This window comes from Neodiprion fabricii, chromosome 6, assembly GCF_021155785.1.
Source record: "Neodiprion fabricii isolate iyNeoFabr1 chromosome 6, iyNeoFabr1.1, whole genome shotgun sequence".
NCBI classification, from domain to species: domain Eukaryota; kingdom Metazoa; phylum Arthropoda; class Insecta; order Hymenoptera; family Diprionidae; genus Neodiprion; species Neodiprion fabricii.
In genome coordinates, this window is record NC_060244.1 from 11,477,645 (window position 1) to 11,502,180 (window position 24,536).

General features: G+C 39.4%; 2 protein-coding genes across 4 annotated transcripts; both read left to right on the forward strand.

Annotated features, from left to right (window-relative positions):
* The first annotated feature begins 724 nt into the window (after nt 1–724).
* On the forward strand, nt 725–20,635 carry LOC124185375. 2 transcript variants are annotated; one of them, XM_046576080.1, is made up of 6 exons: nt 726–1,818; nt 10,577–10,801; nt 12,145–12,707; nt 15,633–15,813; nt 17,758–17,892; nt 18,928–20,632. In XM_046576080.1, the coding sequence occupies exons 2-6, from the start codon at nt 10,579–10,581 to the stop codon at nt 20,139–20,141; spliced, it is 2,316 nt and encodes a 771-aa protein (XP_046432036.1). In that variant the 5' UTR covers nt 726–1,818; nt 10,577–10,578; the 3' UTR covers nt 20,142–20,632. The 2 variants fall into 2 exon arrangements, with proteins under 2 accessions (XP_046432037.1, XP_046432036.1); XM_046576081.1 differs by lacking the exon at nt 17,758–17,892 and having other exon boundaries at nt 725–1,818; nt 18,928–20,635.
* Nucleotides 20,636–21,955: 1,320 nt separating this feature from the next.
* On the forward strand, nt 21,956–24,435 carry LOC124185392 (ceramide-1-phosphate transfer protein). Of its 2 annotated transcripts, XM_046576109.1 has the most exons (5): nt 21,956–22,287; nt 22,499–22,707; nt 22,858–23,033; nt 23,178–23,225; nt 23,917–23,956. In XM_046576109.1, exons 1-4 carry the CDS (start codon nt 22,160–22,162, stop codon nt 23,184–23,186), a joined length of 522 nt encoding a protein of 173 aa, XP_046432065.1. In that variant the 5' UTR covers nt 21,956–22,159; the 3' UTR covers nt 23,187–23,225; nt 23,917–23,956. The 2 variants fall into 2 exon arrangements, with proteins under 2 accessions (XP_046432065.1, XP_046432064.1); XM_046576108.1 differs by lacking the exon at nt 23,178–23,225 and having other exon boundaries at nt 21,962–22,287; nt 23,917–24,435.
* Nucleotides 24,436–24,536: the final 101 nt, after the last annotated feature.

Here is a 24,536-nt window from a genome sequence, read left to right on the forward strand (position 1 = left end):
GAAATCTTTTATTCGTAATTAAAAAGTTCACTTTTGTTTAGAGAAATTAGAAAAGTCGTGATTCCTCAAAAATTGCTCTGAAATTATTTTTATTTTATCTTTTCAGAAAACGGCTCACAGTACACGGTTGAAAAAAAAATTCAGTTCAATGACTTTTATGCATCTATATTTGTGTTAAGAATACGAGTAACTTTTCTAATTCCCATACAATCTCCATTGAGATCAATGTTCCATTCTTTTATATCGCAATACCGTATCACGGTTAATTATGGGTCGAAGCTGATACCTAGATGATATTTCACCGTCGAAACCGACATTGCCCGTATTAAATTCGCATTATTTACGCAAGCCGATAAGCTGTAAAATGATTTGATACAATAACGACGTCGCATTGTTGAAGGAATGAAAGGTCGGATGGAAAAAAAAGAAATAGCAAAGATAACATCATCATAAATGAATGTCAAAAGGATAATAACGCGGTTCGGCCGAAGCCGTACCTGCCATGCATTTGCCGCTGCTGGGGCATCGAGAACCGGTCTGGAACCCGAAGAGCCGCCGAGTCGCAGAGGGGGAATTGGGCAACGAATTGGAAGGAGTCGAGAGAGGCGAAGAAGTTGAGAATCACGTTCGCTTTGTTACACGGCACGCTGTGCTGCTGACCCAAATGATTGTTGCAAGTCCCAGTCCCAGCAGTAGTGCTGCTAGGTGTAGGTATACGTATAGGTATACCAAGAGTAAGCCTCGGGGCTTCTAAGCGGGGCGGCTTGCTGGCAGCGGCAGCGGCACATCGCCAGTGAGAGGAACCAGTGGCCACTGCTTCTATGCCCCCGAGAGTTGCGGAGGTGTCTGCATGCAGCTGCAGCGCGCGGTGTTTGTCATGTGTAGAAACCCCCTTGTTTAAATTTCTTATTTATTTTTTATTTACACTCCCGTCACGGGGGTGGAAAATGTGATGCGCGTGTTGTTAAGTATTCATTGAACTTCCTCCTCCTTTCCTTCGGCTTCCTCCTCTCCCCCGCCACTGTATCATTTTTGACAAAGTTCCGAGTATCACATGCCGAGAGTCTACGGGTGCGCGTTTTGGCGATTTTTTAAACCCTAACAAATCGCTCCTATTCCCATTATTATCCTGATGAGTGATAACATCGTTTTCGCACGTAGAAAAGAGGACCGGTATTGTGGAACTCGTAAATACCTGACAGTGTTGAAGTCTGTATCTGGATCACAGTGCGAGCTTGGGCTTGAGCTAAAAGCGTTTGGAGCGGACTTTGAACGACTCGGGTTCTTGCGCCGTATCGAAGACGTCCCGAAATAATCTGGTGCAGCGAGCAGCGGCTTTGTATATCCGGCATACGATTTCGGCCTAACGTTATCTATTGTCTATTAATAATCCTTTTTGTGGTATCGGACAACTGTTGGAAAGAATAAATAAGCGAACGCCGAGAAAAGATGAGGCTGCACGTGGCGCAGGATCCAGCTGCAGGTACCCCGGAAGATGATCAAAACTGATTAGAGGATCAGACACACGGTGAACCACGCGATGAATCTTACATATATGCAGTGAAAAAGTATAGTGAGACAAGTGGAAGCGGGATATATTTTACTAATAATATCCGTCGATAAAATAACCGAGTAAAGGGACAGACAGAGAGAGAGAGAGAGAGGGAGAGAGATTACACACTCACACACACGTGTAAGAAGAGAATTCTGCAAGGGAAACTTGGAGACATTTTTATCCAGGCGATGCGGTTGGCGGTGCGGACGACTTTCGAAGCCAGCAAGAAAGCCGGTCGTCTTCGTTAAACGCTACCATTTCCAGTAAGTGATGCGGTACCTACATATTCATATACAAGAACTTACATCCATTTTCAGAATCGCGAAAGGCGTGCCAGGCCAACGTTACGCCCTCGAAACGTATGATAATGTTTATCGTTGTGATTTTGGAAACGGTAGAATGGAAACAAAAATTTTTACACAAAAATCGGCCCAATAGTTGTGGTCCTTAATGCATGAAGTTTCGCCGATGAACTTAACCGTTACGAAACGTAAACGAGCTCCTCGGTTTCGTTGCGTATAGATCCGTTTTACCCATTTCCAATTTTTTCAATTCAGTTAACCATCTCGGTTCCCACGCTATATTCAAGTACATAAATGTCCTACTAAAAACAAGTCCGCGATGTCCGCGCGCTTTCTTGTTCCCTTGTTTCTCTCAGTTTCCGTTGCGAACAGTAAACTTGCAACAACACTCCAACAAGCTTGTCCATCGTTCCGTCCACCATGTTTTAGCAAATCAACATTTTTCTTCTTTTTCAACGTCCTGAATTTAGCTGTGATGAAACTGTCGCATGTTCGCTAATTCGCCCTCCTTCCCAACGCTAGCAACAATGACCTTACCTCGCAATTAATGCAATTAGCACGGCTTAATGCCTCCAGCTTGGGCTGTCAACTTGCAACCCACGTTCCCCGTGGTACTTGATATACACATTAAACGACCGCCAACCGCACGCGTGGGTCACTGCATTTATTGCTCACTGTTATACTGCATATACAATTTTCGCGGACACGCTTGACAAGGTCGTGAGAATTTTGCCAAACGGTCCTACGAGTTCCGCGTTTTTTTCAGCATGTTCATTCCTTATTCCCACTTTCAGCTTCCGACATACTTCTCTTATGTTATTACAGCCTGTCAGCTCGTGTCACAACTTATTCAACGCTTTGTGTAAGCTTCGCTTCTCAGTACCTTGCAAATAATTTCAGAAGGAAAACATTCGAATCGTTTTTCAAATTCTTTTTCAATTGCCAATGGGAGCATCACGCGTTCTACAGTTTTGTATTGTTATCAATTTCATTCCGATTTTAAAGTTTTCCCAGCTTTTATGAGAGAAAGTGAATTATTAGACGGTCGTTCCAATTTCGTACGCGTATATCGCGAATGCGTACATACGTGCATGCGCTCTAGTCGCCTGCGACCTTTGCCCCCATTTATTAAGCACACAGCATGATTCTGCTATAACTACAGAAAGCATAGTACACACACCTTAAAAATTTTCTGCCTCACATTTCCTGATCTCTCACATACCCACGCTGGTTTGAAAAAGAGAAATTCCGCAGTTGCGCATGTTTTCACCGAGCAATCTCTTCTCCGGCATCTAAAATGAGCGGCAAGATACTAAAAATATAAATAAATAAGCAGTAAAGTTGATCTATTGCATACTTCTTCGCCTAGCTTTATTTAAATCCTAGTTTACCTCGATTTGAGGTTTCGGATAAAGATTATAATAACTGTAAACGTACATAACATCTCCCGGTAATTTAAAATTTATCGTTCGACATACGAAACCTGAAAAAATATTCTCGACTCGTCGTTGATACGAGTTAATATAAAGAAGTTTTAGAAATAGGCTTACCAAAGTTATTTTTATCGAAATAATTATACCCATAAGGCTGCACGCCTTCGAATTGCGAGCCAATTGCCGTCCTTTTTGCCTATCGTGAATTGTACCATCCGAAGGTATATTCTTGCCCATAATGCATCCAGCTACTGGATAAAAAAAAAAAAAAAAAATTAAAAATAATACGAACTTTTGCAGTCCGTGGATAGCATAAACTGAATCTTATACGTCGTCAGCTCCTATTATGCTGAATCCAGAACAACCGTGAAATATAACGCTACGCTATACTATAAGTATATGTCGTCTTGAACGCTTGCCTGCGTCCTGTTTTCACGACCTTGGACCCGCGGGTATAAAGCCTCCACATTCCAACCGAGACAAACGACACACCCGCACTGCGATCTCACGATCCTTAGATCCTCTCGATGCGTGCAATACCGTATGCTCGGCGTTGCATGACCGCCAATCGAACTAGGTGCCAAGTATGACTTCGTTTGTCATGAATATGCATGGGTACACTGCCTAATGTAAAAGCCTACATCTTACGACGTCGCGTCGTTGAGAAGGGCCGGCGTATAACATACCTGCAGGAGGATTTAGGAATTCGTGGACCATGACGTACGCTTTTTCAGAGATCGCGCAGAGCCCGCAGCTAAAGAACGCGAGCGGCTTAGGGGTCCTGAGAACCACTGATGGTACCATTAAAGAAAAAAAAAAAAAAAAAAAACTCTTATTTGTACAGAGCTTGTTTTACCTTCTTTCTGTTTTGCTACCCGAAATCGGGCTCAAGTTTGGGCCGGAGGTATTTTATCGACAAAGAATGCTCTTTTCTCAACGCTAAACAAGTTCAATCGGTAGGGCATATTGTACACATGTACGCAGCGTAGCGTATGTGTGGTTAAACCTTCGGTCTTAAGACGCTTGGTCTGCAGCTCTTCGTTTTAACGTCGACGAAAAGACGTCGCGGCGCAGTTGTGCGCCACTCCACAGTCTCTCGATACGTATTTCAAGTGTGCACCGATATGCATGCACACTTATGCCCATACTCAAACGTATAAGATGCATTTATTTGTTATCTTAGTGGTGGAATGCGAGGCGTGCGATCGTTTCGAAGCCCAGGCCTCGATGCTTCTATATCGTGTTGGTAGTTTTGTATCGTGTGTACAGATTTTCTGCATCCTTGAAAGTTCACGTTGTTTACGGAGCTTATTTTTCATGTTTCGATGAAATACGTAGGAGTGAGTGCACCTTCGGGTATTCGCTGCACGACTTTCGAATTAATTGGAATGCCTTAAAAAGTTCATGCTTCATTATGGCTTTCCGCCGTGTGAAGTGCAACGAGAAGAAAGTTGTTGGGTACGGTAATCGTTATCCTGAATTATGACCACGTACGAAAAGTTCCTTTTGGCTCGCGTTTATGCGCTTTTTGTACCTTTATTTCTTTGCGCTGGTGGTTACCTATATTCATAACAAAACTGGTTGAACGTTCAGTTTAACTCGAGCACTGTAAACACATCTCGATTATCTCTGAAGATATGAGCAAGATACGTGTTTCCATGCGGTTACAAGTCTTCAACGGACTGAAATAACGAAAAAAGAATGGCGTAGCTGAACTAACGATATGGTTGTGATCCAGTTTAGTATACAAATGTTTTTAGGTCCGGAGTTTATCGAATCATTCCATTATTGAGGTTCGTTAAATTTGACCATCAATTTTTAATGGTAGTCTTATGATGGAACATCTTTCAAGAGTTGTCATGTCTTAGAGAAATCTGTTAGCATCGTAGTTTTGTTTTATAAGTACTGCAGCTGTTGACTATAATAATTTGAAGTGTATAAATTATGTAAAAGTCAGATTTTATCGTAAGTCACTTTGCGCTGTTAGGTACGGTCAAAGTAAAAGCAGTTGTTGCACCAAACCAGACAAACCCGCTGCTCGTAATTAGACTCTAGATGTTTTTATCTCCGATCGTTTGTGAGTGAAACATGGATTTATTTTTTAAGACACTACCTGTCAAATTTATACGATTCAATAAATAATTTACCTTCTTAATCCAATCTATTTATACGTATAGACAAAATTGACAGAGCATAGCATTTTCTGTTCATCCGTGATCCGAAAGCACATTCTCTAAAGAATCAGAGTTGAAATAATCCATAATCTGGATAGTAGCATTGCAGTGAATCAATTTTCTACGGTAACTGTTCTCATTATACTGTGACACGATTACACTTCCGAGGACCAAGCGATTGCTGTACAAAATATATGTCTGCCGATAAAAAAGTGTTTTTATTCATCATGTACCGTACAAATGTCGTGCTATGACGTATACCCATACACTTGCGATAATATATATATATATATATATATATATATATATACATATATATATTAATACGGCAATCAAACGTAAGTCAGTACGCGGTTTACGATTATCTATGCAATAGTAATAATTAAAGTAAGTTTTCTAATTTTCCATCGACTTATGTACATTGTACATATATGTAACGTTTGATGCAGGCGCTGCAGTTAGTTGCTCTATCCGTACTTGCTCGCCGACTGTCATTAGCTAACGAAACGTTAATTAATTGTAGAAACTAGGAAGTTACCGTAAGTGCAGCGTATATCGTATAAACATCCAAGCGTGGATTCCACAAATAGCTGATTCCTTATATATCTATATACATTTGCCTGTTCGGAAGAGCGCGCGTCCAAGAAGTTGTTCTATAGACGTATTAATGCACTGGTCTCCGGAACTCGACATCTTTCAACTTCTCTGCACATACTGCCACCTCGACTTTCTATTCGCTTCGGTGTTACCCGACTACCACGTTTACCTCAACCTCTTTGACAACTAAATTATACCTACCTGCTAGCTACGCCTTGCTTTCCACCTTGGTTCAAAATCGTGCTGCCTACCGTCACTGCCTCCAAATCCAGCCGTATTTCAGATCAAAGGTGCTTCCTCGTTACTCGGACTTCTCGACCTTCGAAGCTTTTTGAAAAGCTCGACTACTGACAAAGTAGTCATATTAAGTCCACGGCTGGATCGCTGCAGCAGAACCCATCTCACATTTCAGATCATGGAATTTGAGGAGCCTTACTTGATATACATACACTTACTGCAAAGAAAAGACCGTTACTGTAGCTATGTATAGGTATACTCGCTGAGGGCGTGAGCCGCGGATCATGTGGATGGGATGGTTGGACCAAAACGCGCATTTGCATTTTTTGATTACTTATTTGAATAATCGTCATCTCGCGGTGGACGAGCTTAGCATGCGTGTACGAAGCCTGCTCAATCTATATTCACGTCTCACGTACCGTCCGAGCAAAAAACTCACCGGCACAAAAATACCCACTTTCAGGTTACGTGCGCTATTATATACAGAGCAGTATCTAAGGTATACGATTTTGCTGTAACGTCTGTTTTTCCCTCGATCCTATTCCTCGACTTTATAACGCGCGATACCGTCCGCTTGATCTCCTTTTTGCTTTAGTACCCTACACCATCGGCAAGAAAAGATTCAATTACATTCCAATCTTGAGACTCGGTTACTTCAGGTAGCTTGTTCAACTATATCCACGAGTTTTGTTCAACGTATTTTTTTTCAACTATTATAGGTTTAACACAGTTTATATGATATTTACATCAGCTTGGGATGAAGCTGCGAACCCTGGTACAAGAACTTACCACAGATCCCTTGTGATTAAGTTTTTTTCTCACCGTATACAGGTACTATTTTTTACCAATTTGACCATTAAAGAAAAACATCAAAACAAAAAAAAACGTATGGTGGTTCTTCAAAATCTCGACTCAATGTTTATACTATTGTCCATTGCGATGATTGCCGCCACTACATTACAGCCATTGATCAAAGAAATGACTTTCCGACTACTGCAGTGCCGATCACAATTATTATAGCTATAAACTATCAAGGATCGTGTCGGTTCGCCAGACATTTTGATTGTGAATTCGAGCCGAGACTCGGAGCACTTTCACGTGCAGTTGCCTATGTCGGTGTGTTTCTATTTAATGTTTATGCATATCCATATACAACGGGTATGAAACTTCTTACGTGCCCAGGAGACAAATGAGAGTAAAAGAATCCTATAAATGGCATAGCTGTCGTCGAACGATTTCTTCCTTGTTACCAGTTGGCAGTTGCTTGTCGGTTTTCCGGCTTACATAATCACAGAATAGACGTATCAACATTTGCACCAACAAATTGCTAAACTGTACTGAAATGGCCTATCAGCTAAACCTGGAAAGAACCTGCTGCATGGACGATTGTGCAGCTTACATTAGACGCAAGAGTTGACAAGAAGCCGCATTCCACGTCTCCTTACTTGTAGCAATTCCCAAGCGTTTCCTGATGGCCTCGGTATGTCGAGGGACGATATGCCGCCAATATCGATCTGGAACGAAAATATCGCATAACAAATATACGATGCTAAGCTTGATGTAAGCCGGTCGATCTTTCATTAAGACGATGTTCACGTATTCCTACCATCGTTATATTTACCTACCTACTTTGGCGGACTTCATGTTTTTACTAGAGAATATCGTTCCTAATAGTAAGTTGTTTCTGGAAGAGGTAAAAAGAGCCTCTGCATGGTTGAGGAACTCCGTGAACTAATGGAATTTTCAAACCTGCAGAGTTACCTGTGTAAAAATCAATGAAAATGATATTGCGTTTGAACGGTCGAATTACTTCGGTTCGTGGTATGAACTTTAAGCCAATCGGAGAGTGCGACGGTAACAAGCGTAGTTGATCGTTGCTTGAAGACCTATACAACATCGTGATTCTCCACCCTTAGCAACAGACACTTTTCGCAATCTGTCTCCATTGCTCTTAAATATTAAATTGAAAGCTTAAATTTTCACAAAAAGAATTTGCAAGTTTTTACTATTTTCACAGGTTTAAAGGCAATAATTTTCTCGCGAAAGTGATGAGGGACACTTTTTACATAATTCCTATACACTATCTAACGTCTATTAATCAGGCTATGCGCCGAATGATCTTTGAGAGAGTGGATCAATACAGAAAAATTTACCACTCCTGGATATGTAACTTGGTATTGGACAATTTCTCTAACAGATATTGCCTCAGAACCAAATTTATTCAAGAAACTTGTGAGGAGAAAGGAAATATTATGTATACGCAGTCCAAGTTGGTAACTTTAACGTCACCAAACGTCGAATGAAAAATTGCAAATGTTGTATTAAACAACAAATTATGACATAATTTGCAGAAACACATTCTGAAGTAATTTAATTTAATAGTTGGAATCGAGTACAATTTATATCGATTTTTATTACACTGAGAGAAAAAAGGCGTTAAATCAAAATAAGAAATTGTTTCGGTCAATCAAATGCGGAGTTCACGGGCGGCTAAACGAATATTTAGTTATTACAACAATACAGCAATAAGTTGCACAAACTAAATAAAAAATATTAAGTTGAACGACCTGTATTATATAGTTAAAATGAAAATTACTTTGTTAATCTGAATATCCTGCCTTTTGATCCAACAATTCTTTCATCAATGCAAGAATATATTCTGTTGGTTTAAAAAAATCTCAGTTAACGAAACTGAATGTTTAGTTGGATAAATCACAGTTAGGTACGAGGAACTGAACATTCAGTTCAGTCTAGTGTTTCAATCATCGATTCAAACAACTTATTTGTTGACGTATCGTGTGCATAAACAAATTCTCAGGTTATAAAGTAAAGTAATGTTTTACTAGAATTATTATAAGCTTCGATTGACAAGAATGACCATGAATCATGGAGTGAAAGGAAGTCCTGCAAAAATTATTGGAATGGTTCTAACCAAAAATAAAACTGAAATGTATAGCCTAATTACGGCAGTTGGCAGAATTTTCAGTAACGCAAATAACTTGTAATTGTTCGCAAGTCGGATAGAACGCAATATTATTTTCCAATTGAACACCGCATGATTTTTATCGGGATTTCAACCAAGGACCGCTCGGAAATAGTTATCATCCTACACGAATTGCACACCTTTTTTTTATGTATTTTATATATTAGATGAACTATTGTATCCGATACGCCAAACTATCGCACAAACTTCGGGTTAACTTTTGCTCACTTAGATGACGAGATACATTTATTTCAATGCTACGAAGCTATTGCCAGGTGACATGAAACGATTTTGTACAAAACTGTACGGATTTCATCGTTATTTCAACAATTTGAAAGCAGTGAAAAAGTCGATGAAACAGTTCACGTATGGAATAAAATGCTTCCAATCAGTAAAATATTTATTCGACATAAAAATTTCGTTTGTATCATTGGCCCAACGCACTGAAAACTTAAATTTCATCACCTTTATGTTTTTCCAGCTGGACTTTTGTGGTTTTCTTTCGACCAACGAAATATTCAAAAGTAGCTAAATTTATTGGCCTATTCGTGATTGTAGATAGATTCATTGGACTATTTGCGTGGAAATTTTGTTGTTCTTTCGACTGATACGTACATTTGAATCAGCAAAAGTATTTGCGCTTATTCGAATTATATTCGCTGACTTGGATCAATGGAACAAGTGATACCTACAAAATGTAGATTTGTTTAGGCTAAGACTTGATTTGTTTGTTTCGATCATCAAAAGTTCCTAACAAAAGGCATATTTAGTTCGTTCAACTATACGTATTGAACAATGTATAATTTTTAACGGAAAGAATAAAAATCACTTAGTTTGACGAAATCAATTTGTTTACCAAATCGCATGCAGGGGTTGATTCGAGAGGATCAAATTTGACTCCGCGGAATACTGAATTTTTCGACGGCAAAAAAGTATTTAGTTAAAGCGATTGCACGCGTTCAACCCTTCTTCAACCAAATCATTGAGTTCACACAGCTAAATATCGTTTGGACGTATCAAATTTTGAATGAAATTAACCGCATAGTTCGAATAACTCGTTTGGTTGTTTTCACGTGACAGAATTTATTATGTCAGCTACGGTATATTAATTTTCACAAAATAATGATCAAAGCAACAATTTTCTATCCAACTAAATCGATTCGGTTAATTTAACGACTTTTCTCTCTCCGTGTACATTTGACTTTATCGAAGCACACGTAACGAGGTCATCTCGTGAAACTGCTTCTTTGAACTTCGAACACTGGACTAATTTTACTTTTCCGTTTTGGTTTCAGAAATGCGAAGCGAAGTTAGCGAATGGCTCGCCACGTGTGTCGGGTCACCTATATGCGTTCTATTGATTTCCTGGACTCTTTTGATCTACCAGAACCAGCCGTCGTCGGGTAAACGAAGAATCGATCTTTTAGTGGTCGCCGTACTCGCCCAGAGCCTCATTCACCAACTGGCCCTGCTTTTCTACGCCATTCTTAAGCTTATAAGACCAGTCAATCATTTTGGAGGTACGTAACATCGCATCGGTAAAAATATTCACCTCACAGTGATGTGGTTAAAGCGTGAGCGTTTTTCGCAAATATTTTCCATAAGGTCTTTACCAGTCTTTGGAATTTTTTTTATTGTCTTTAAACAAATCTGTAAACAGGAACGTAGAGATGAAAGTTGCTGAAATTGCATTTATCATATTTCGATTACTCTGACATTTTATCCCTGGAACCATGAAAAATTTCGCAATATATCATGTAAGACATGAATTACAAAAAGTGTCTTGTCCGGTGGACTAGAACACCACACCTTTATATTTTAGCCGTGTTGAATCCGAATATGTGGTTAGAATTGTTCCATCAACCCCAAATTTTAAGTACTCCTGCCTAAAACGGTCGTTCGTCGACCTCGAACACTGTAAGATTTTTCGATGCGCAAGTTAGAGTGAAATACCCCACATATAACTCAAAATCTAGGGGTGATGGAGCATGTCTGACATCAGATTCGAATTCAGAATAAACAAAAACATATTGATACGGTTGTCAAGTCCGGCTTACAATTGCAGCTTTCTTATAAGAACAAGTATCAAAAAAGTTTTTGGTATGGTGAAATTTCATAAAAATTTAGACATTTCCAGGATATATCAACACTTGAATGTTTGAAAAATGTTTCAATTTGAATTGAATCATCGCATGATTTTTTCGCACGGATCACCAAGGTGAAAAAAAATCTAAGTGGTCAATTGTTTATCAAAAATCAAAACGGTGTCGTTAAAAAAGATTCCAAATTTTTTCCGAAATCTTATTTTAGGACGATTTACCAAAGTTTTAACGATTTCGTATTAACACACCTTACTCAAAAGCTACAAGGTTGGTCTTACATTAGAGTGAGAGTATCCACTGATTTGGAAAACCGGAAAACCTCAGGGATTTAGCTTTTTCACAATCCAATGTCAGGAAGTATGGTAGAGACAGCTGTTTAACAAATGTCCAACCCACCTGAAAGGATTCGTTCATACATTATTGGCAACAGTTCTTTTTCGCTGTGTTTTTCTGCGATCGCGTCTTGTCTTTAAACTGGCATATAGCGAATACAAAAAACAAGATGCGACCTTGCCAATGAGTGTAACTCAAACTTACTCAACAGAACTAGACGAAGTGTTAATTGCTTTTACTCGCCGTGGGAATGGACCAGATATGTTCAATTCCAAAAGAGTAATCTCCAAAATAGGTTTGCACGCAAGGAATTTTTAGGAAATGTATAAATCAAGCTGCCTCATTCTGGAACAGGAAAATGTCCTCGTCAGGACTCGAGTGACCTTCTCTGGTAGTTGACGGTCAACTAACCGTGTCTTCTGTTGCAGAATTATGCTCAACTTTGGTATGGATGCTGAACTCGTCGAGCATATTACAGGAGTTGTCGCTAACGACTATTGCAATTTTCGCGGCAATAAGCTGCGAGGAAGTGACGAAGAATCACCTGAAGTATCACTTGTTGAGTATGAGCATTCTGTCGGCCTGCATTGGCGTGACGGGTGTCCTGAACTTCCAGCCCGACACCTGCGTCTTCGTAGCCCACGAACTCTCACCTAAGTACGGAATCTTCTTCAACTCCCTGCGAGGTCTGCTCATGTTGACGTCGATCCTGAGCCTCTTCGTGACCTTCTACAAGGACATATGCGCCAAACCGAAGAACGAGCTCCTGAAAAGCGTCTCCGACCTGTCCGACCTAAGCTCGAAAAATTCATCAGGGTTCGAGTGTCCTCAGGATCGGACGTGGGATCCTTCGAGTGTGTCCTGCACGAGCAGTTCGACGAACAGTAGAGCCTGCCTCAGGAAGAAAAAGGTGGTGGATGAGAACAACAGCCATTCAACGGTCTACAGCGTTCTGTTTGTCTGCTATATCTGCAACCACATTCCAGTGCTGGTAATTGAAATTTTTGAGTTGTATCTTGTGCCCGGTATCATGGTTACTCAACAGTTGACGCGCGTCGTTCGAATTCCGCCCGCACGGTGAGAGGGTATCTTTTTGCCAATTATTGCTCGCCAGGGCCAAGCCAATATTTCGTAACTCGGTTTAACTCGGCCGCCATGTAACGTTATAGGACTCGGAGCGGTCGAATCGCGAATTAAGCCAACCGTGAAACTTTCGACTCGCGTACGGCGTGCAAGTGGCTAAGCCGAAATTATATTACGCGGTAAAAAGTTTTATTCCTGATTACCGATCGGGGCGGATGGTGTTCGGCGAAGATCTCGGTATCCTTGAGTACCTCGAGGTCTTGAGATCGCATCGCGATTCGATCAGGTTGGATGTGGAATGGTTCGATGGTTGTGCAGCGAAAGGCCTCTCGAGGATGAAGCCATGCGTGCTTTCAGCCACACGTACCTATAATATCTCGCTTACGAGTGTCCGCGTTAAGTTTCGGATACAAACATACCTACTTGTACAAACCTCGCAACGTAATCAAGAAAGCGACACGATCTGCGCTAGCGCAAAAGAAGTAATTATAAAATAAGGATTTCCAATGACTGAATCCACCGGCGACGGAAGTCGTTGGAACCTTCGTCTAACCACGTATAGTATCCTGTAATGGGTACGCTCGTTGATTTTTTGTCGCCAAATCAAATGAGCGCGTGTATATGGATTCATTCTGTACCTCGGTTTGCCCGGCTATTGCCTTGACACCATCAAGCGTAGAGAGAACACGGATTAGAAAATAGTTAGATTTTGAAAAAAGTTTATACTACGATCGGTTTAACCCACCTGCAAGTCAACGGCATGTTATTCCTCCGACCGACGGTATATTGAACTCTGTTTTACGCGTAAAAAAGAACCACATTTTTTGGATACTTCAATTCGACGAACATACAATTTATTTACATATTTTGACCGGTTCGTTCGAGTCCAACAAGTGTTGCTATTAATTTGAAACATGAGAAGTTCGTTTCGCTTAATGTAGCGGCAACTCCCGATACCTGTATCGATGCGAAATATATGTGATCGATGATGAAGTATTTTTATTTTTTTTTTTATTGTTCTTGTTTGACGTCTTGGATCATCCACGCGATACGTGATAAGTGTTTCGGGATAATTGAAAAATTGATCATCACTAGCTGTTATCAATGATGAGACGACAGTGTTTACGTCTTGTTGAATTAATTTTGATTGCAGAAAAAAGAATATGCAAATTGATGCTCATTATAAGAGAGTTCGTCCCAGCTATACGTGTGGCGTCTTTCAGTAGCGAAGTCGCATTCCCATTATAATTCGTAAGACAGACAGCGACACGAGCCGTTATTTTGATCTCTGTGGTATTTTGGGTTCGTTGATCGAAGCAAATTCTTGTCTGTATAATTTAATATTCATACATTCTAAAATAAAACTCATGCACGAATCAGATGAATAGTCCTACTTGCACAAGAAGTATTGTATATTATACCATCATTTCTTTTGAAATGTATAAATTTCAATCAGGTATACGTGTAATATAGGTGCTTTTTGAATTAAGTGATTTCACATGACAGGCGGCATTGACGGGTTGATGATAATTGTCTTGGTGTAAATTGATTGCGAAAGAATGTCGACGGTTGGTTATTTTCTTTTTTCTGTTCTCTTCGGTGTCTTGAACTGAATGTAAAGGTATTTTGAATGAAGTTTTTTTATAAATCGCCACATGACGAAATGCCTATAGAAACGTATCTACTGAACCAAAAACATATAGCGTGTGCGTCCGCAACCAGATTCATCCCGCAGTTCGAAAGTGTATTTTGCGTTTTCACTTGTGCACAATTAAATCTACGGATTGTTTAAAACCGAAAGTTTCGCCTAGCAATTGCACCGTGCACTCGCGATGCTTCAGCGACACCTGCAACCGACTTGTTTCCCGTTCTAATTTATCATCAGGCATTTCAGTCAGCTATTTTCGAAATTATATTTCTACCGCAATATAATTAATGCTGCCGTTACATCCAGCGTCGCGAACCACTGAAAATACCACGTTTGGCTGAACATTATTTGTAAATTGTATTATGCTCCGTGCTGCACGCGTGTTTGCACATAATGCAAGGGCTGACACGTGTTCATTACTATTGGGCTTGTGCGTGCGTGTGGGCTCGTTCGGGTTCGGTGCACAAGCACTGTGAGGTAGAATTAAATATGTTATATGCTTTCCCCGGCTTCTGCGTGTGCGTCTGTGTGTGTGGGAGGCATATAATGCCCGGCTACCTGGGCAGAAGATAATTAAATGAATTATAAATTGAATCGAAACTCCTGGGAAACCATCGCGTCCTAATTGAACTGCATTTTATTTCACATTGTTTTACCATTTTCAAATCGTTTTCCGTTGCACCGCCGTTTTCATTTATTACGATTTTACGTTTTTTTCTTCGCTTTAGTTTTAATCTGAAAGCGAAATCTGTGAGTAACAATTTTGTAAGCGCGGTGCAACGGCTTGTACTCGCGGTGTTGCTAACTTGCTACGCGTATAACATAACGCTATACGCGCGGTGTACCTGCAACTATCTCGACTCACTTTACGATTTCTCTCATTCGAAACTTGTAATTCTACGCGCATTACACGCCTGCGTATTCTACCTCAGTATGACGTACCTCCGTGTACGGATAAACATAGAACGGATGATTCTGAATTATAATTAAGTTTATTCCGCCAAGGAGGGCGGCTCTACATAAGTTATTATACAGCTTTTAAATTGTTGATTTTCAACGGCGACAAGTATTTGCGAAATACACGAATAAAAAATATTTTCAATTCGTTTGCTTTCATAATGAAATCAATTTTGATTTTATCACGAGTTGAGGAAGTGAGAAAAAGTATATGAAATTCCTTTACAGGTGATCTCCATAAGACCGGAACTACTGCGAGGCTTTTGTACACCACAAAATATAGCCACGTGGCTACCGCTACTTCAGGATGTTTTACTTCCAATTTGTTTGGCAATTTTCGACAAGATGTTCTGCCACTACGTTGCCAAAGTTTACACGAAGCAGGATCACGCAGGGAAATTATCACACGGTAAATACGTAACTCGAATATTACAACAGTAGGAATAATAATGATACGCCAATTCCGTATTTCTCTACATTATTCGGTTTGTTCAAACAGCTTTCAACTTGGTTATCGCTTCTTCGTTACATTCTCCATTTACTTTTGCATCGTGTTCTTGTTCTTTTCGCCGAATGATCGCCGCCTATATATACCACATCTGATGATACATACCGTAAGATCATTTAATCGTTTACATACGAACAACTATTCTCTTTGCAATACACAAAATTGCGATCCGATTGTTGATCATTCTACCTAAGTAGAATATACCTGCGTTTGAGTGCCAGGAGGAGTTATCTCTACATTTATTAACAGAACGAAACCGTATTGAAACGTTCCACTTGCTGCGAAGTTACGAAAGAATGTTGCCAACCAACAACAGTTATACCGTCCCTGCGGATGGAGGTCTGATGAAAAATAAAAAGAAAGATGAAAATTGATTGACAAGAGAATAAAGGCTGAAAAATTGAAAAATAAATTCTGTTTTGTACATATTTTTTGCGATACGGGTACTTGGCCTAATATAAATAAACAACTGTAAGTATAGGTATATTGTATATACTTATAAAGTTGCAGTAACGTCCATAATTTTATTGCCTCGTAAAATTTAACCATCAGCCAATTAAACTTGCCGCGCGAACTTTAACCGCGGAAGGTTCACGGTCATTGAAATAACAGTTCGCGGTGTAACTGTTATGTTAGGATCGTTTTAAATCTTGGAAGAACTTCTTTATATAATTTAATATCGGGAATGTTAATCGCTGCATAAATTACAAGCGAAATGATTGAAGGAAAAAAAAATCACCTGAAACTTAAATAAATAATATGTATCCAAGTAGGCGATATTTGGATATTACCTCGGTAAGTAGGCATCAACGCGAAACGAACAGTTATAATGAGAATAAGTTGTTCGATTCACCGGGTGATACCTATTTTCCTCCGGGCTGTACAACTTTGTTCGTTTGAAGCTTTTTTTCGTACGTATAACCTACCTTGCAATGGCAAGCACGATACACGTACATAGCCCATTAAACGCGCTTGATGTTAATGAGCATGACGACTGTGAACTGCTTTATTATACACGCATAGTTGTCTACAACGCGTATATAATAATATAGGTAGGCATGTAATGGGTTACGAAGGCACTGTGCATCTAATAACGAGCGCTGTGATCACGCGTAACGGAATATTAAGAATATTTCTAGGCCAAAATAGGCTTGCATAGACGTTTAACTCTTGACCACAAAATATTACGCACATTCCACTCGTGCGTAGGTTTAATATTAATTTCCGTAAGGGCACGTGACACGGCAATTCGCCATTAGTGATGAAAAATATGTAAAAAGTTGGAAAGGTTAGTTTCATGCCTTCTCGTGGATTACGGTAAATTTGACTTATGATACCTACTATAGGTCCGTACATGCCCAAGTAAGGTAGGCGTTGGTGTCTTGAGATGGACAAACTGTGACTAACTGTGATTTTCATAGACGCTTTACTGCTGTTACTGCATACATACGATATTATAATATCTTCTATGGCAAAGTTGCATGACTTTTCTAATTCTTATGGTGCTTTCTTCGTCAACTGGGTTACTCTTTCAATCAAACTGTCAAATTGTTGAGCCTAACAGTCGTCCGAGTTCAACGGTAATTTTCATCTCATATTCAAAATCTGGGGTTACTGTTCAAATAAAACATAAAAATTTGGGAAAATGTCACCGCTAGTTTTCTCAACTAGTGTTACAGTATTGTGGATCGTATAACAGAGGTTCGAGAGGTTGACAGCGAAGTGGCCTGTATAGTTGACAAAGAAACCGTACATGTGGCTGCACTGTGTGATTGTTTCTATTACATGCCTATTAAGTTCAGCGTAAAACCTACTTTCGTCTGCGGAATTCTATTTTTGCTTCAGGTGGTATCGATGGAAAATTCAGACATTTCGAACAGGACGCCGAATATAAGTTGCAGTTAAATTTGAATCATGGCTTAAAATTTCCACTAACTAATGGGAGTCTCTATGGAAGGTTGCATAACCACCAAAATAGAGGTATATACTTTATTTCTTATACTATATCTAATGTTTTTTTACACTGTATGCATGCGTCAAACTATTTGTTTATAGATATATGTATACATGTATATTAGCGCGTTTCTGTGCGGTTTGTTTCAACCTCGTCTCCAAATTCCTATTGTTTTCAATTTAACGATTGCAAGGTTACAGGATCCCACAAAAAAAATTTATTGATGAATTTTCGAACCTTGAATGGATTTAACGTAGCTTCATCAAAAGATCATTCAGACTGATTCGGGTTAAAAAAGCTTCTTCCAAAATCCGAAGTCGTAAGAATATTGAGACGTTTTACGGCATGGTCATGAATATTTAAAAATTGGATTTTCAATTCCAAAGACTATCAGTAAAACATTTAGATATGGCCATCATAAAGTTGAGAGCATTTTTTAATTAATCCCGACCACTCAGATTCCGAAGTTGTGAAACTACTTGGCACCATTATTTTTATTTTCGTCAATACCGATTCGAATTTTCTTTTCAACATACCCATGAAGTGCTTAGTTTTCTTTTGTCTATTTTTAGCTAAACTTGTGAACCAGATAACTAGTAATTCGTATATCCTAATAACTGAGAATGCCAAATAGAATTTTTTTCTAACGCAGAGATTCAGTTAAATACCCACAGATCAAAAACGGTGCCTCGGAAATATATTTTCCATCGATATATGAGAATGAGACGGTGGACGTCGTAACGACAATTGTTTATCTTCACTTCTACGCACAATATGCTTTTTCCATTAATTCCTATAACACGACGCGGTTCTTGGTTTTCCAAGCTGACAAAAAATATGCCGACCTACATCTTGACTGCAGGATGATTTTAAATTCAAGATGCGTTACTGCTAATTTGTTTACATGTTTTGAATTTTAACCGGTACTAATCCAGCTAAGAGAGAGAGAGAGAGAGAGAGAAAGAGAGAGAAAAAGAGAGTCCCACATATGTACTCGTAACTGCAGCAAATCTTCCGATCAAAGTTCATTCGATAAATCACGAATCTCCTCCCATTTATAGGAAGAAACGGTACTATAACGATGGGAATACAGCACTATCCAAGGTCACAGTCTCACGATGAAAATGCCTACTCGTCCCTCCCGGCGGAATTGACCTCGTTCACAAGTTCGACGTTTGAGCCCCGCAAAGACTCGAGGATAGGCTCGCAGAAGGGAAAGGTATCGAGCGACCAGCAACAGCAGCAGAAGCCGGACAGAATACGGATAAACGAGAACTTCGAGTTCGGCAGCAAGCGGAAGATCAGCAGCACGGACGTCTTCGGTCAGAACATGGAGAACCTCGTGCAGCTCGACGACGGCGTCACCGCGATCGCCAGGCCGGGATCCGGGCCCGGAAACGCTCCTCGGAATCACTACATAAAGGGGAGTCTGGGTCAGATATGCGAAGAGGGTCCTCGTCTTCACGTTCCGAAGGTCACAGTCGGCCTCGAGAATTGTTCAAGGCTGGAGAAAAGCCTGGACGCAAAATTCAAGTACAACTCGTGCACGGAGATTCACGAGATACCGAATCGCGGCAGGAAGCCGATGCGCCGGAACCAGAGCTTCGACGAGTCGAGCGGAAACGCGGTTTGCGGCCTCGAGGGCGACTCGAGGACCTACGTCAAGGGCAAGGGATGCTACCCCTCCGTATTCGAGCTCCATTACGGCAGCGTCGAGGCCTCCGGAGGCTACGACACCTCCGACGACGAGAGTTGCGACCTCGACGACGAGTTCCGAGATTTCGGAGACACGATTAGCTCCTGCAGGAGTTGCTGCTCGGTGACGACCGTCGCAAACGATGACTTCGAGTTTTACCAACGTCAGGAACCCGCGAGGGTGGATATCGGCGGATCGAAGAGAACCGGAAACTCCGATGCCTGCAGCAGCATGCGGTCATTCACGCCGAAGATTATAGACAAGAAATCTTCCAAGTCTTCAAAAACTAACGCTTCCGCTTTCGCCGATAATTCACCCGGCTCGAGGAACGCCCGGAATCTTTCCAAGCCGACGATACATTCGTATCATTTGAAGAATAAAATAACCGCTGGATACTCGATGAATGATCTCGACAAATTAACTGTCAGTAACAAAGATCTTGCTCTATCCGTCGAAAGCCTTCGCAACGTATTGAAAGATTCTGGTATCAGCTATCTGGATAACGGAGAACTTTGCAGGCACGACATAGGCGGCTCAGCCCCTGATTTCAAAAGAATATTTGTCTCGGAGTTTATCTGAATTGGCTTAATTTGGAAATTATTTCGAGGCGTGATATTTGCTGTTTTGCCTTTTTACGCAGTATCGTGTTGTAATAGGGTTGTGTTGCATATGCAAGTATATGTACTATGTATGCATTATACGCGGATACTGGGTAACTATTTTCACATTTGAATATAATATGATCGATTGTCTGTATTCGTTAGGCGTTCTTTTTTTAAACGTGTAAATATGTCGTGTATATTTGTACTTTATTATTACTACTATTATTAGTATTATTATATATTATTTAAATAAAGCATATATCGATTTTTCTTCATTTCAAATGTCTTATACCATTATTAATAAAAGCTCCGTTTACACACGTCTCTGTTGTGAAAAGTTTGCGGGTGAGTGTTTGTTATTTAAGCATGTGTTTATACCGTTATATTATAGTGTATCGTCTTGCGAGTGTATTATGTACATCTGGAAGATTACTAAAAGTATTTAATATCCTACGCGTAGAAACTACATCGACGTACTTTCTAATCGGTGAAATATATATATATATATATATCATATACCTATACATATTCCCGTACCACGTGCTACATTGAATTGTTCTATACGTATCAACGACTGCGCATGTCACGTAAAACTCCATTATCATTATTAACTGATCTTTCGAAAACTGACGTCGAAACTGTGGACCTAATTTATAGTGATGAAATTATTCTTATTTTAAACGTAGAAAATGGAGTTTGTTATGCTTTTCTTGGTCAGGGTTCTCTTTAGTAGAAATTTTTCAACATATGTTTCTCGATAAAACTTGTTCCTCGAACAAAGATTTGCACGTTGCAACGATCACGTCATCATACATTGATCATAAATGCGTCACGTCTTATAGTTACTCAGAAATTATTTACTGTTTGTTTAGATCTTGCAACTGCAGTGTTCTGATAATTTCTTAATGTGAGTAATATTATAAAATATCTCTGCGGCAAGTAAGCCTACGATAAGATTTGAAATATACGTACCTGAGTAGTCACATTGCGAGAAATCATTATGCATATGGATACAATTGTCTGCCAGTTTTTTTTTTTTTTTTTTAATTTGAAAAACTTAGAAATCTGTGTAACTGGCAAACGCAAATTATTCGTTGGGCATAAATTATTTGGATTTCGCTTTTAGAAGAAAATTGAGAATAAAGATGATAGCAAGAATTTGATTCTGAGACGATTGCTAGCATAGCGCATCTGAGCCTAAATTTCTCCCCGAATTGCTATATAACTTACCGAGAATATTTATTACAATTTTGAAGCACCTGACGCAAAAGTATAAAGTGCAAGTAATTATTAAGAAGCGCATTAAAGTAGTTTTGAAAAGTTTCAGATAAACAATTTTCTCACGCTGACAGAATGCATCTTTTTTCTGCGTTTTGCTCAAAATTTATTCTAAACTTCTGAAATTTTCAGCAATTTCTCCGAAGTGTTATAATTTTTATTTACAGCGAAAATTGGAGAAATGACAAACTTCTCGTTCGTACACTATCGGAACAATACGCCAGGATCAACGTCGCACTATGCTATATATCAAATGGGACTTGACCAACCATAAAATTCGTCTTGTATTATACACAGAAGTTAACTGTTTTATCATCAGGATCCGTATAGTTACTTGAATTACAATCGTCACGCGAGAGTTAGGTCTTTTATAATCAGCCTCTCTAAAGTTGAGTGAATTTTATTAGGGACCGTCGAATTATTGGCGCTGTGGTACCAGACGTGAGATTCCATCTACGACTTTCATCGCTCCATTGATATGACGCGATTGGTGGTAACAAGATTAGTCCTAGCACACGGATCTTGATCTGCAAGTCTGCAGCGAAACACGTTATCGCAAATAATCAGCATACGTGCAAGCGCATATTGCGTAGGCGCACATACACGCAGAATAACGTTGAGCGAAGAACGAGGCGACATTTGAATGTTCCGGAGTCGGCAACGCGCAGCCGCGGCTTGGGATTCAAGCTTCGTTGGCAATAGCCTACCGTACTCAAAATGGCAGAGGGGTCAGAGCTTGTTCTCTTCGATTTACGGACTGTCCACGACAATTTCGACCGGGCATTAATACAGGACGATGACGTGGACATTAAAATGTACCTCGCGGCCTACAACGAACTTTACAAGTGAGTTTAAGACCCTTGAATATCCATACTCTGAATATTTTCCCGGGCCAAGGTTACTTCATAGTCTGCTGGCGCTGACAGCCAACAGCTATCTTTACGCCTATGGGATCCGTGTTAACTGTTGGGACCACGTGACACGTGTTACACGTTCCCGATTAGGTCGAAATCGAAACGTTCGAATTTCAACTACCGTTGTCTATTTGTCCCGCAGATTCTTTCAACTTATGGGCTCGGTATTCAGCTTTGTCTCTTCGGACTTGAAACAGAAAATAGATATTTTGGCCGAGCTGATTTCCAAGGATGAGGAAAATTTTGTCACAATAAAATCGATGATACAACATGAGACGGAGAATAATTTATTACAGAAGGCAGACTACACGAACGGTAGTCGTACGTTACTGAGACTCCACAGAGGCCTGGGTAAATAGATCGAGCTTACTGAAAGTTTTCATATTTTCAAATTCTGAATTATTTAATTAACGTATATGAAACTAGCGCGTTCGATTCCTCCGACATATTTCCATATTTCTAACTTAATTGAGTGAGATGTTTGTCGCCTTTGAATTTCAGACTTCATCTCGGAATTTTTACGACAATTAGGCGAGTTGTCGGACGGTGATAAAACATCGGCATGCTGTCAAGACGCGTATAACAAAACACTTGCCAAACACCATCCATGGATTATACGAAAGGGTGCGGTTGTTGCCATGTATGCCATGCCGACAAGAGAACTTTTATTTAAAAAGGTATGCACTCGAGAATTCGACTTTAGTGAATATGATCAGACCGAGTAGTTTACCGATCTGAATCTCTTAACAAATTTATCATTCATCCAATCTCTTTATCGATCGTATTTTAATGCAAAAGAGTGATAATTTGGTTATTTATAGGTATCTTGATTATGTGAATTGCTGACAATCGATCTCGTATACTATAATGCAAGTATATAAAAAATCTAACTTTTCATTTCTTGACTCGAGTTCATTTAATCCTCTCAGTTTAGAAATTCTTTAAAAAAAAAGTTTTACGAAATGTTACATTGTTGGCATATATTCGGAACAAGCTTATAAGTAGAGAAATCAAACTCAAACTTGAATAGGCCTGTAGAGTAAAAAATTCGATTATTAAAAAAAAAAAAATTGATCTAACCGTACATTTAACTCCTTACACTATACGCTTCTATATTTTTTGGTTTGATTGCAAATTTTTTTTTTTTTTTAACTTGAATTTATTATATCGTGAGACACTGCAGTTTTGAAATGGTAATTAACGAATGCCTCGGAATTCCTTCGTCTTACGGTTGTTATTTTCAAATATAGTATACCGTCTTGAAGCATTAAAAATTAAAAATCTTCCAGTAGATTAGCGGTTCTTGACTTTTTACTAGGTGACTTTATTTTTAGCGGAAAATGGACGCTGTGAAAAAGAATCATTATAACATGATATAATTGAGCCTTTTCTTGAATCAATAAGTCTTTCAAAATATTTCAGACAGCGATAGTAATCGGCATCCGCAAATTTATTCAATTAAACCGAAAATTTATCATATTTGTATCACTTTGTATGACTTTGTAGATAATCTTAAGAGCACTATTTTTCAAGTATCAACATATTTGTAAATTTTCACAGGTTTGCGGAGACAACGTTCAACGTAACCTAGATGTATTACCAAAAATGTTACAAGTTACTGCCGACGTATTCAAGAGGACGGATAAGCTTTACGAAATTAATAACCTACATGCTTTGCCTTAAGAATACAGAATATGTATTATACATACATATTGATACGCATTTACGTATCTGTTTTAAATTGCCCGAACTTCCCATAAAAATACATGCGTAAGGGAAAAAAAGGTGTCAAAACGACGTAATTGACAAGATTTGCAATTACAAACCGCGATCGTTCACCGCAAAGAAAACTTGAGCTTATCTTTATAGACATTCACGTGACTGCACAGCCGATTAAATTCCATCGTCGAGATCCCAGAACTCTAAATTTTTTCGATTATAATATTGAAATGCGCCACTTTGCCTTCCTTGCAAATGATTCATTGCAGTTGATTTTCAATACAAAATGAGAACATTCCTTTTGTGATATTATTCTGTATAAAATTTTGAAAGTAAAATAAAAAAAAATCATGACACACATACACGTATACATTAACGTAAGTTCATCTGCATCGAATATTTAGCTCAAGACTCACTAGCTGAAACATAGTACAAAGCCAAATGCGCATATAATTGGTTTC

Excerpts from the sequence above, each read along its gene's own strand:
- LOC124185375 (XM_046576080.1), top strand. The coding sequence starts at position 10,579 with ATGCGAAGCGAAGTTAGCGAATGGCTCGCCACGTGTGTCGGGTCACCT. Across the intron at positions 10,802-12,144 it reads ACCAGTCAATCATTTTGGAG|AATTATGCTCAACTTTGGTA; the intron begins GTACGTAACATC and ends CTTCTGTTGCAG. Across the intron at positions 12,708-15,632 it reads GCAACCACATTCCAGTGCTG|GTGATCTCCATAAGACCGGA; the intron begins GTAATTGAAATT and ends ATTCCTTTACAG.
- LOC124185392 (XM_046576108.1), top strand. The coding sequence starts at position 22,160 with ATGGCAGAGGGGTCAGAGCTTGTTCTCTTCGATTTACGGACTGTCCAC. Across the intron at positions 22,288-22,498 it reads GCCTACAACGAACTTTACAA|ATTCTTTCAACTTATGGGCT; the intron begins GTGAGTTTAAGA and ends TTTGTCCCGCAG. Across the intron at positions 22,708-22,857 it reads GAGACTCCACAGAGGCCTGG|ACTTCATCTCGGAATTTTTA; the intron begins GTAAATAGATCG and ends TTTGAATTTCAG.